Raw genomic sequence first — 14,274 nt, 5'->3', positions numbered from 1 at the left:
TTTTTGCATTTTGAAGAAAAGGTATTGTTTAATTATTTTTATTATATTAAATGAACTAAAAAAATTCAAATGGAGAAAAAACCTTCAGGTTTTACTTAAAAAGATCTGTTGCATAGTAAAAAGTTCATTAAGCGGCTTGATATTTATTTTTAAAAATAGTATTGTATTTTTAAAATTTTAAAACGTTCTCCTGAAAAATCAAATCTTTTGATTTATGACGTTCTTGAAAGGAGTGAGCGATATTTTCTCATCAACAGGTTAAAACACAAAAGAGTCAGTATGTTTTTTTCACCTGTTCCTTTCTTGAACCTTTCTTTTCCTTTTAATGACCCTTTTCTGAAATTAACATTCCTTTGTGACGTTTCATTTTTTATTTTATCATACATCGATTTTTCATACCCTTATTTTTGGTCCGTCTTTTGATATTTTTTGTTGCATGTTACCACCTCACCTCCGTAGTGTAATGGTCAGCACGCTCGGCTACCGTTCTGGAGGTTCCGGGTTCGATTCCCAGGGGGGTCAAATATTTATTTAAGTGATTTTTTCACTGTAATATTTATTCAGTATTACCCCTGGACTAGTACCTGAAGCAGACGGCTGATTACCTTTCCTTCATGTGTTAACGATCAAGATAACACTGCGTTTATACGACACAGAGCCCTATGCACCATTGGGGTGCGGATAGGGGGCTTATATTTTTATATTATATGTTAAAATCAGTACAAACAACTCTTCCTGAATTGATAGAATTTGAGTTGCAAAAAATGTAAAAATAACTCCAAACGGGACAAAACCAGGTTGATGAACCCAATCAAGTATTTGGACACACTCAAAATGACGTGAAAAAAACCTGGTTGGATTGTAAGCTGCATAAAAAAATTCATAACCATCTTTTCAAAATAATTCGGTTAAGGTCTTGCATACATAAAAATAAAAGGATCTCTACTAAATAAAAGTTTTCCTACTCCAATTATAGATGGTTCTAGTGAACTCAAATATACAGTGTCATAAGATAATGATATATGTAGGATTTCCTAAAATTTGAGTAGTGTGGTTGTCAATCATGGGGTAAAATAGTGAATATTGCATGTGTGTAAAGTGATTACTTAATCAGCCTATGACAGATCATAAGCCCTGTAAATGTAGACTTCCATATTCTTCTTCAGCTTTGTTGAGATGTCAAAAACTTTTGAATGTACCTACCCATATCTGAAAAATGGTAAGAGCGACTATTTTTCATGCAACAAAAGATTAACTTTAAGTAAGTATAATATAAAATTCTGAAAACATTTAAAAAAAAATTTTTCAACAATTTATTATTAACCATTGGATTCCTCACATCGCTCACCAAATTCTCTTTTAGCTAGTATCGTCTACCAAATTCTCCCTCAGCTAGTATTTATTGCCCATCAAATTCTCCCTAAGCCAGTATCGCCCACCTAATTCTCCCTCAGCTAGTATTTATTGCCCATCAAATTCTCCATAAGCCAGTATCATCCAACAAGTTTCCCTCAGCTAGTATTCATTGCCCATCAAATTCTCCCTAAGCCAGTATAGTCCACCAAATTCTCCCTCAGCTAGTATTTCTTGCCCATCAAATTCTCCCTAAGCCAGTATTGCCCACCAAGATCCCTTCATCGTCCACAAGTGAGCGATATTGCCCACTTTGGGAATCTTTACTTTAAAGCAGTGTTGTGCAAACTTTTTCTATTCAAGGTACACTTACCAAATTGTGCCAGGTGCATATTACCATATTTTGGTAACACATTTAACATATGTTTAATGCGAAATATGAGCCTACTTAACTGAACACAGCCAATCAAAATTTGGAGCAACTGTGTTATTTGCACAAAACTAGACTTTTTCCGCGGCAGACTAAATAATCACCACGGTACACCAGTATGCCGCGTCACACACTTTGCGGAACAATGCTTAAAAGCAAAACTTAAGTACACTTCTTTCACATTTCTATTCGCCAAGTATTCCCAAAGCTCACTCAAAGCTTTCCATTCGAGTGCCATCCGCCCATTAAAATCGTCGCTGTAATTACTCTTCAATTCTGTCTTTTATTAAAAAAATATCTCGAACTTACGTTTCTCATCTTCAGACGCCGAATTCACAAAATAACGTAATTATCTGAGAAACAAATACTAGTCAATGATTTGAAGTCATGCTTCGCTACTTTGCATATTTCTATCCATACTCCATGCACAATACAAACCTATGTAGGAAGGAATATCTATAAATTAAACAGGTGGCGAAAAATTACTCTCCCTATTGTAATATGTAATAATTTTTGTAAATGGCCTATGAATGTTAATCATATTTGACATTTTTACACAAGACAGTTGCAGTATACAAACAAATTAAGCTGAGCAACTTTTTTATTTAAAAAAAAAAATGATTTATGGAAATCTTTATTTAGACTCACATTTAAGTTAAGTAGAAAATATGATATCCGTCAAGTGGCCGTCGTCAGTTTTGATACACATTTTTGCCCGTTTTATCAATTCGTTTGTATACTGTAGCTGTTTAGTTCAGAACTGTTGAATATGATTGACGTACGACGCCATTTGCAAAAATTATAACATTTTCCGATAGGGTGATCAATTTTGAGCCAACCTGTATTTATAAGCACAAAAAACCTTGTATACAAATTAAAAATATAAAAAAAAATACTGATGGAGTTTCTGCTTATTTGATGCTTAATTATATAACATAACATCCACGAACTAAGCTATTCTATTATATATTTGATTTAAAAAATATTATTAAAAAGCTACGTTAAGTTATTTTCAATGGAACGTGTTATGAATGATTTTAATCGGGGTACCTTCCCTATTTAATCAAAACACCTCTTTTAGTTAGTCATATGGAAAACCCATTTGTCATTTTATTTACATACACTTAATTTGTTTTTTTTTTTTAATTTTTTATATTTTGTTTCTTCTTCTTGTTCTTCTAACCGCTATCCGCAATCAAAGGTGCATAGGGCACTGCATCTTATAGAAGCAGTGTTGTCTTGATCGTTCAATAGACATAGGAAAGGTGATCAGCCGCTTCAGGTACCAGTCCAGGGTCATATAAAATAAATAATTTTTCATGAATTGATTCGGTAATCACTTTGTGGTAAAATCTATCCATTTTTAATTAAAGTTTTACTTACTACAAACCACCTTTTTTAAAAAAGAAGGTTATTGAACATATATCAAAACAATTTATTGAAGATTAAACCTTTTGAATATTTTGAATCTAAAAATGCCAAAATAGTATTGCAAAGATTACAAAAAAATGTCTCAAAGAGTACAAAAAATATGGATCAAATTGCTTGAATGATTAACAAGTTATTAATATAAGTAAAACGTTGATCAAGGGTGATCCCAATTACGTTCTTAGGTCCTGGTAGGTCAATTTCAGTAATGGATGAAAAAAGGAAAGTAAATCTAGATGAGTAAGTGTTTCAGAGGAAACAAATGGTAACTTCAAAGTACTTTTGTAAAGTTAAGGGGCCAATCAAATTAACGAAACGTGTTTAAGAAGATTTAGGGGCTAGAGGTAGCGGCATTAAATTTAGCTGAATTATTTTTGATAGGATTTTATTACAATCCAGAAAACTTTCGCTAAAAGAAAGTCATTTGAAAAATCGTGTACCATACCTTTACTTCGAATCGTTTAATTATTTAAAAAAAGAGTTTTTTCTTACTAATGGCGTTGCCATGCAAAAAAAACTTACTGGCTTACTTACTTACTAACTAACCATCACGCCACTTCGCCGCAAGGGTAGACAGAGAGTATACAACGCCACACCAATCTGGTTTTGCAAACAATCTTCTCTTCTTCTACGTTAATCTTCATCGTTCATCTCATTCCTCATACTGATCGATTATTCCGACTCCTGACCAAGTATTCTAATTACTTGATTGTGCTATTTTTTATCTTCCTCTCTGCTACTTTTTCCAACTCAAATCGCCTAGAAAACTAGTTTTATTTTTCTTGAATGTTTTTCGCAGATACTTTGTGGCACATTTTATAAACTTTATAAAATAAAACAGCTTTGTTTTAACCACTTTTTATAAGTACATTTTATCCAACCGGTCTTGACAAGAACCTTGTCATAATCTCTGATGATGACAAGGTTCATTAATCTACTATTAATCTACTACCATTAATCTAATATGTTTCGAAAAACGACTATTGAGTTGTGTTTGACATTAATACTTTAAAATATTTAGAATAAATTAAAGTATGTATGTAATAGATGACATAATTGTTGGGTGATATTATAATTAGTTTCATTAATTGATTCGGCGGTCACATTGTGGTAAAATCTATCCATTTTTAATTAATACTTTACTAAGTAAATACCACTATTTCATAAAATCTCTTGTGAGACGTGTTTCGATACATTCCGCATCATTTTCAAATACCGTATGTTTGAAAATGATGCGGAATGCATCAAAATACATGTCAAAATAGATTTTAAGAAATTTTGGTATTTACTAAGTAAAACATAAATTAAAAATAATAAAACGTCAAAGGGAAAATAAGTCATATCGTAGTCGTACAGGAGAAAGTGACCAACTAACAAAACGTAAAATGTTCAGGAGGGCCATTTAAGTCACTTTTGCTTGGAAAGAAAATAAACAACAACGCAGTTAGTCATTTTTAACAAGTCAATATATTATACTTTCAAGTTTAAAATCCTTTGGGATTGTTTTCAGGGCAATGTTAAGCTAGTAAGATGTCAAATAGTCAATGATTACGTTTTTGTAAGAAATGCACTTGGTCACTTTGTTTTGTATGACTACGATATGGGTAATTATTCTGCACCATTAACGATTTGATGCCGTTTGAATAATTTACTATGTTTCGGGTAACTATCGTATTAAATGACTATTGGGTGGTGTTTGGCTGAAATGCAATTACTTTACTATATGGATAAATTATAGTTTTCTATATATCTTATTACATGGCTGTTGGGTGACATGCAAATGATTTACGATATCTCGGGTAAACTTTGCAGTTAATTATTAACGATTGGGTTTAAGTTTTCACTATGTCTACGGTAATATTTTCCACTATTAACGATGGGATGATGTTTGAATAATTTGCTTTGTTTTGGGTAACATTAAAATGACTATTATTTAGGTGGTGTTTAACTAATAAAGTACGATTTATTCAGGTTAATTAATGGTATATTTTATACATGTAACATGACTATAAGGTGAGATGTTAATAATGCATTATGTCTTAGGTAAGCTCACGGCAAATTATGTAACACTATTAACGATTGATGAGTGAACTATGTTTCGGGTAATTTTTAATTGACTATTGGGTGGTGTTTAACTAATAAACTACTTTATATTTTGGTTGAATACAGGCATCTATTAAACATGTATATGTTACCTTACAACCTCAAACATGTAGGTACATGACTGTAAGGTGACATTATAATATTTAATAATCTAATCTAATATTTACTATGTCTCGAGTAAGGCAGCTCAATTGTCACTTTGGCGATTGAGTGACATTTGAATGATTACTGTGTTTTAGGTAACTATGGTATTAAATGACTATTGAGTGGTGTTTAACTAATGAACTACTGTTTATTTTGGTTGAGTAAGGGTATCTTATATATATTATTGTAAGGTGGCACAAATATAATTAACTATGCCTCGGGTAAGGCAGCATATTATATATATATATATATATATATATATATATATATATATATATATATATATATATATATATATATATATATATATATATATATATATATATATATATATATATATATATATATATATATATATATATATATATATATATACAATTTACATTTTGTTAAAGAAAGGGTATTTTTTATACATGTATGATTACATGACTGTTAGGTGACATATATCATTTACTATACCTCGAGTAAGGGCAGCTCAATCGTCACTTTTGGCAATTGAGTGACGTTTGAATGATTGACTATGTTTCGGGCAACTATGGCATCAAATGACTATTGGGCGGTGTTTGACTATCTAGGGTAAGCTTGTGTAAGCCAGGGCAACTATCAGGCAAACTAGGGTATGCAGGGCTTGCCCGGTGTCAGGTTTACCTGGCTGACGCTCCTAAAGCTACTTGTGCTGGCACTGCGCGCCTGAAAGAGAACAACAAACACTGAACACACTGAGACAGAAAGGCTTGAACAAGCAGTGAAACGTACAACAGGAAAACATCACCATCGTTCTTTTGTTTTGTCCTGAAATTCCAAATTTAAAACGTCATCGAACTTTATACTAACTAGGGTAACAACGGCAAACTTTTTTGTGGCAACCCTGTTTTATATCACGACATTTTGAGTGAGTCCAAATCTTTGTTAGCAAATCTTGGTTTCTCTATTTATGAATTATTTTTATATTGACATCTTAACAAAGATGAAGAATAATATGGAAGCCTGGGTATTCCTAGGGCCTACGACCTGTCGCAGGCTGGTTTTAATGATCACTTTATACACGTGTACCATTGACCATTTCTCCCCATGATTGACAACTACACTATTCAAATTCTTGGAACATGTATATATATATATTAATTAAACTCGAAACACAGTCCTTGGATTCAATATACTGCACTAGAGACATCTATGGTGGGATGAGGCAAGCTTTTTTACTAAGCAGAAAGTCTTCTATTTATTTGTGAGGTCCGAATCCTGGATTAAATTCACTAACTTGAGAAACGCCAGATAATATTTTTTTCAATTTTTTGTTTTTATTTTTATTTATTAAAGCGAATAATTTAAACAGTAAATTTATTTTATTAAATTTAATAATTGAATTACTTTTTTCGGTAACTTAAACTTATATACAATAAAGATCGACAACTGGTTTTAAAATGCCAAAGTCATAAGTTCAAATTCAAAGCTATAGCTATGCTCGATCGCATTGATCTGTTGCAACAATGACTTACTTTTTTGTTGTTGAAAGGTTTGAATTACCAGTCGGATCGATTATGAGTTGTTTTTTATTAAACTATCCGAGTATTCTTTTAAATTTATTACATATTTCATACATTGAAGCTGACCGCGCGAAGAACTGAAGGTTAAAAGAGGGTTGCCGAAAAACCTCGATTGTTTTATCGTTTTATCGGTTTTGAAAACCTTCCAAATATCTGTATTCTACTGTATTCTACTTTTATCGAAAGGGTTGAAAAATCTGCGGAGTCTCTGAGTTTTTAGTATGTAAAATAATGACTTCCGCAAATAAGACTCAAATATTCTTTTTATCTCGTTTTACTTTGGAACCCGGACAGAATTTTCTAGAACAAAAGACTTATTTGTTTTCCGGTTGAACGAATCACTGGAAGCACACGAAAACACAGCAAGAGGAAATCCGGCAGCTGAGGGAGGCACTTCGTAACAAGATCAAATGAGTTGTTTGATGTCAAGCACTGATGGGGTTATTTCAATTCGACTTTTTTACAACTTTTTTCTGCTGCCGGCGAGATTGCTTTTGCTGTGTCTCTACTAGAGAAAAATACACACAGATACACAAGAGGCGATAGAGTATAGTAGCACAGATACAAAAATACACAAATACATAAACATTTACATTTGTATACAATCGTAGAAACACTTATGTAGACAACATTTATTACACATTGACAACCATATCGAGATATAGCACACTTATTAGAAATAATAAAGCTGAGAATTTTAATAACACAATACAAACACATAAATATTATTACACACGTATACATGAATTTTACATATCGCTCACTCCTTTCAAGAAAGTCATAAATCAAAAATCGTTAATTTTCAGTTGTGCGTGTTTTCAGAATGCCCAGAAAATGTACTATATCCCAGCAAAAGAGGCATATTTTAAACTTAATATTTACCCGCTACAGGGCAGAAAGTGTTGTTCTTGCATTTTGAAGAAATGTTATTAAAATACTAAATATTTTTTAAATGGAGAAAAAACCTTCAGGTTTTAAATAAAAAGATCTGTTGTAACACAGTAAAAAGTTCGATAAGTGGTTTGATATTTATTTTTAATACATTGTATGTAATATATTTTTAAACTTTAAAAACGTTCTCCTGAAAAATCAAGTTTTTTGGTTTATGACGTTCTTGAAAGGAGTGGAAAATTTTAGCAATCGTTGCAAAATTTTACAAAATTTTATGTTATCTTAATACTTTATATAAAAACGTTGGAGCATATGTTAGAAACTTCTAATATCAGAAACTATATGACCAATTGACTTCAGACTTAAGATATACATGAACGAGTATTTGTCCTGACTGTAAGCAGGTTTATGTAAATTTTAGAGTAAGTGGCGCTGTAGTCATGATATGAAGAAAAAAAACGTTATTTCACTGGAACCAGTGGACCAATAAACACCAAATTGGTCACATGATAGTCTAGCTCTAATACAGGTTCGTGAATATTAAAATAATAACTTTGTTTTTTTTTGTTGCCAAAATTGATACAATATTTATCACGGAAAGGTCGCTTGTACAGGATAACGTCCGTCGAGTTTCCTAGTATGTCAAAAAGGGAAGAAAAAATCTGACGAATTTGAGTAGAGCACTGGAATAAAAGCTTTGTTTTGACGTCCTTAAATCATGTTAGATATCGTATTATTATTTTTAATATATATTTTTTAATAATCTCACCAGTAGATGTCTCTAATGAAGTTCTATTGATTCAAGAAGAATGTTTCTAAATTGGTTCATACATTATATATAGAACTTCCAAGAATTTGAGTAGTGTTGTTGTCAATAATGGGAAGAATTGGTGAACGTTACACGTGTGTAAAGTGATCACTAAAACCAGCCTATGACAGTCGTCAGCCCCGTAAATACCCGACTTCCATATTATTCTTCATCTTTGATAAGATGTCAAAAAAATTATATGAAAACTAATTACTTTAATTGTAGATAATTCAGATTAGTGAACAAGTATTTGGACACACTCAACATGCTATACATGTTCGATATCATTAAAAGATTTTGCAGTCACTTTGCGGTATTATTTATCCATTTTTTTAGAGTAATAATAATAATAAAACCCTTATCCGCACCCCAATGGTGCATAGGGCACTGTGTCATATTAACGCAGTGTTATCTTAATCGTTTTACACATGAAGGAAAGGTGATCAGCCCTCCGCTTCAGGTACCAGTCCATGGTAATATTGAATAAATATTACAGTGAAAAAATCACTTTTATTTATTTTACCCCCCTTGGGAATCGAACCCGGGACCTCCAGAACGGTAGCCGAGCGTGCTGACCATTACACTACGGAGGCGGACAAAGTACTTCGAGTACTTCGTAAAAACCACTCTTTCTTAAAATGTATTGTAACACGTGTTTCGAAGCACATTATTTTCAAACTTATTAATCAAAACTCTTATCAATCGATTTTAAGAACTTCCTCACTCATTTATTCCACATGTCCAAACCATCTCAACACACGTTTTTAAATTTGTATCGATAATGCTTACTTTCATTACATCTATCAAACATCGTATTACCGTATAATCGTCTCAGTGCTTCGACTAAATTCAATCGACTTTCAGCCTTCTTTTTGGCTTGGCATTTTCCATTAAGTCATGCCAATTCAGCTTTTGCTGAAAGGTTTTTAATTGCGTAAAATACACTTGTAAAAATTAAACGCCAAATTTTTAAATAATGTAAATATAATTAATGAAATAACAAAATAAGTAAATAACAATTATTCTTCTTCAAACCCTCATCCGCACCCCAAAGGTTCAAAGACATAAAGTTTTCAAAAGAAGTGCAAGTTACAGGAAGCAGGGTAGAAATCTGGGAAATTTATAGGCGTTTACTAAGATATGGAAAATAAATGGGTTTGCGCCTCTATAAATCCGCCGAAAGGGTGAATTTGTGGCACAAAGAACGAATAATTGATGAAAACAGACGATAGTCTTGAGAAAGAGCTGTTTAATATATGAATACAATCCAAACAGTGGAAAAATTGTTCGAAAACAACCCTTTTAGATGGAAATTAAGATTTAGAGAGAGTCAAAAGTATAATGGGAGTTTTTAAAGACAATGAAACTTCACAACATTTTGAGTGTGACCTATTACTTGTTCACAAAATCTGGATAATCTCTAATAACAGTATTATTACAATTATTATTTACAAATATTATTACGTAAAAAATCATCCGGTTAGATTTTAAGCTTAAATAATAACATTGAAAATGATATTTTCTAGCTTTTCTCATGTGTGTGATTATAATCCAGGATTCGGACCTCACATACTAATAAAAGAGTTTCTGCTTAGTAAAAAGCATCTTTTCCTCTCACCAATAGATGTCTCTAGTGAAGATCTAGTGATTCAAGAACAATGTTTCAAAATCGGTTCATATACATGTACAGAACTTCCAAGAATTTGAGTAATGTGGATTTCAATAATGTGTAGAATTGGTGAATGTTACAAGTGTGTAAAGTGATCACTTAAACCAGCCTATGACGGTCGTAAGCCCCGTGAATGCCCAGACTTCCATATTCTTCTTCATCTTTGATGAGATGTCAAAAAATAAAATGATAATAAAAATTAATTTTACTAATCATAATCAAGTCAATAGGATACGCTAAGAACCTAAATTTAAGTCTTCACATTAATGCTCTATAAGTTGTCTTTGTGTCCAAAATATTTTGAGTGCGTCTAAATTATTGTTAAAAAATCAACATTTCTCCTCTTTTGATTGATATTTAAAAAAAAAAAAATTGAAATTGTGGACGTTTCCCGAGCTAACGATCTGTCAGTGGTAGGTTAAAGTCATTGCTTTATACGCTGTGTGACATTCACCATTCTTCAAATGATTATATTTATGCTTCAAATAACACATTTTTACATGCTACTACTTTGACTTTTTTGTTTTTTTTTTTGCTAAGCATATAATGATACTTATATAAATATTAAAAAAAAATTGCATAGTTAGACACGCTTGAAGAAGTAACTGTGCTTCAATTTAAAAGTTCAACTACACCTTACTTAGTTTTTTTTTTAAGAGAAATATTTGTTTTTTTATTCATCCAAAAATACTTCAATTAGGTATCAAATTGGGGTAGAGTGGGTTTGAACCCAGAAACTCTGACTTGGGAATCCGCGACACTAACTACGGGACTACAACCAGACATCTATGATTGAAATTGAGTAAAAAAAATTAAACAACCACAAACCTTTATAAAACGTATTTAAGATTCGTTCCTGAATTATTTTCACTAACGCACAAAGTGATGCGAATTCAGAATTATTGAACTAAAAAATTCGACACTCTCAAAACTTCTCAAAACGTTTATTCACACCTTTTGGTGCATAAGGCAATGTATTTAATCAAAACAGTGTTTTTATGATCGTTAAAAATACATAAAGGTAAGATGATCACCCCTGCGCTTCGGGTATCAGTCAAGGGTGATATTAAATAAATATTAATATATTATTAGATTAAAACCAATATTTTTAGCTTTTCCACTTTATTAAAAAAAAGTGGAAAAGCTAACAATATTGGTTTTAATGTAATAATATATTAAAAATGCAATTCCATCACGAAGTGTCAGTGGATAAAATAAATCTATCAAGTAAATATTATGTGAAAATCACTTATTTTGACCCCCCAGAATACTAACCCGAGACCTCTAGTATGGTAGCCAAACTAACTAACCACTACACTACGGAGGAATTAAAAATATTGTGAATTAAAAAACTGGTGTAAAAAAAAAGTTATAAAAGTGATATTTTTTAAAGGTGGTGAAATAAAGTGATAAAATTGAGCATTTATAATCCAAAGTAAGAAGAATTTAAAATGTTTTTGTTTCTGATAAATAATAAAACATTTATATTTGTCAATCAATAATTAGTTTAATTATTTAAATGTTTAAAGCAATGTAAAAAAGGGTTTAATTTTTTCAAATTCAATTTTAATAAAATTTCATGTACGTTTAACGTTTTGATTAATTTTAAGGTATCAAAAAATAATAACTCATGTAAAATATGTTGAAAAACACTGAAAATACATAGAACAAGCCGTCTTTAGAAAGAAAATTTAAGAAATTGTATTGGAAAAAGGTTTTGATATATGGTTTGCCGGAAATTGACATGTCAAGTAGTCATTTCCTGTCATGTCAAACGCCCTTCGTGGTGAGCCTTACAACAGCCCTTACAATATGCCAAACCTAGAACTAATTTGTAATAAGCATGAAATTATATACCCAAGGTATAGCTCATAAATCCCTTCCTAAAATATGTACATAATATATTAATAGACGGGGAGTTTTCTGCCATAGCTACCTCACACTAAAAGGGTTGAGGGTTGGTGTTATAAATAAAATGTCTTAATAACTAAGGATTAAGATAATATGTTAAAATTTTGTGCTGAATATTTTGTCCACCTCCATAGTGTAATGATCAGCACGCTCGGCTACCGTTCCTGAGGTCCCGGGATTGATTCCCAGGGGGGGTCAAATAAATATAAGTGATTTTTTCACTCTAATATTTATTCAATATTACCCTGGACTGGTACCTGAAGCGGAGGGCTGATCACCTTTCCTTCATGTGTAAACGATCAAGATAACACTGCATTTATATGAAGCAGTGCCCTATGCACCATTGGGGTGCGGATAAGGGTTAAATTTAAAAAAAAAAATATTTCATAATATAAATATTTATTTTTACACTAAATGAAAAATTACAATTTGTAATAATTTCTCATTGGTCATTGGGTTTTCGCGTGCCGAAGGCATATATTACAAAACTCATTCATAAAAATATGTAAAATTGTTGACAATATGTAATCAAATAAGACATGGACGAATGATGCCAGATCTATTTAAGATTTATCCATATTCATTATCATTTTTTTACTAACGTCCGATTAACTCTGAAATCTAGCTACGGCTTATGCAACACCACTGATCCCTACTTTGCAATCAAGTTTTTTTTTAATTATTGATACTTGTACCTTGGATAAGTCTTTATATTAAAATTTGCTATAATATCATGTGATTCATAATTGCAGATTTTAGCCAAAAAAATGACACCTCCATAATGCATTTATGTGTAGCTCTTTTATTTTGTGTTTCATTATTCGACTTTATGGGTAAATGAAGCAAGTTGTTAATAATAATATTCTGATTTTTTTTCCTTAGTTCTTGGATTTTGAATTCTTAATAATAAATAAATCCCTTACCGCACCCCAATGGTGCAATGGGCACTGCCTCATATAAACGCAGTGTTATCTCGATCGATTACACATGAAGGAAAGGTGATCAGCCCTCCACTTCAGGTACCAGTCCAGTGTAATATTAAATAAATATTAGAGTGAAAAAATCACGTATATTTATTAAACCACCCTGGGAATCGAACTCGGGACCTCCAGAACGGTAGGCGAGCATGCTGACCATTACACTACGGAGGTAGACAAAATATTTACCACATAATTTTAACAAATTTTCTTAATTCTTAGTTATTAAGACATGTTATTTATATTTGAATTCTTATATATATATATATATATATATATATATATATATATATATATATATATATATATATATATATATATCCGCCTACGTGGTATAATGGTAAGAGTGTTAAGGAAAGGTGTTTGTACTGTAGGTCACGGGTTCGATTCCCAAGGAAGGGAAAGAAAATAAATATTAGTCCACTCCAATATTTATTAAATATTTTCCAAAGCGCAGGAGTGATCACCTTGCCTTCACTTAGGTAACGATCAAGATAGCACTGCGTTAATACGATGCACTGCTCTATGCACCATTGGGGTTAGTAGGAGAATAGTATTGGTAAATCACTGTAATCCAGTGATTGAATAATAAATAATAAATTTTTACTAAATATTACTTAAAAATAAGACTTACATTCTGATCCCCTACCCTGAAAATAAAAATGAATTAGTCAGATAATTACCTTGCTGCGATTTCTGGGATCCCTGAAGTCCTCCTTCGAAGTTTTCCTCCTCTTGTCCTTCAGGATCATACGAGCCGCCGCGAAAGCCATTTTACCGGAGTCTCAAACACTTATCACAAAATCACTTAATTTTTTTTAATGACTATTCAATAACAATATTTTAAACTTAACGATTTTGTATAAAAACAAATTTAATTTAAAATCACTCGTTATCGCTTTTTTATTTTATTATTTTATATAATTTTTTTTTTAAATTTGAATACTTATCTTGAAGCTATATGGAAGGAACAGTTCAGATGACACATTTGGTTTGTCGAGTTACGAAAACTT

General features: G+C 31.5%; 1 protein-coding gene across 1 annotated transcript in view; it reads right to left on the bottom strand.

Moving 5' to 3' along the window:
- The window catches only part of LOC148300000 (neo-calmodulin-like), a 62,179-nt gene extending 48,111 nt beyond the window's left edge, over positions 1-14,068 (bottom strand). Inside the window, exon 1 of the mRNA XM_088275403.1 lies at positions 13,945-14,068. Within this exon, the coding sequence (XP_088131529.1) occupies positions 13,945-14,034 (90 nt within the window). The 5' untranslated portion in view covers positions 14,035-14,068. The remainder of the gene's footprint in view (positions 1-13,944) is intronic.
- Positions 14,069-14,274: the final 206 nt, after the last annotated feature.

This window comes from Brachycentrus maculatus, unplaced genomic scaffold (assembly GCF_059751285.1).
Source record: "Brachycentrus maculatus isolate JH-2025_06_01 unplaced genomic scaffold, ASM5975128v1 h1tg000855l, whole genome shotgun sequence".
Lineage (NCBI taxonomy): Eukaryota > Metazoa > Arthropoda > Insecta > Trichoptera > Brachycentridae > Brachycentrus > Brachycentrus maculatus.
Note: the sequence above shows the minus strand (reverse complement) of the source record. Positions and strands in the feature narration are given on the sequence as shown.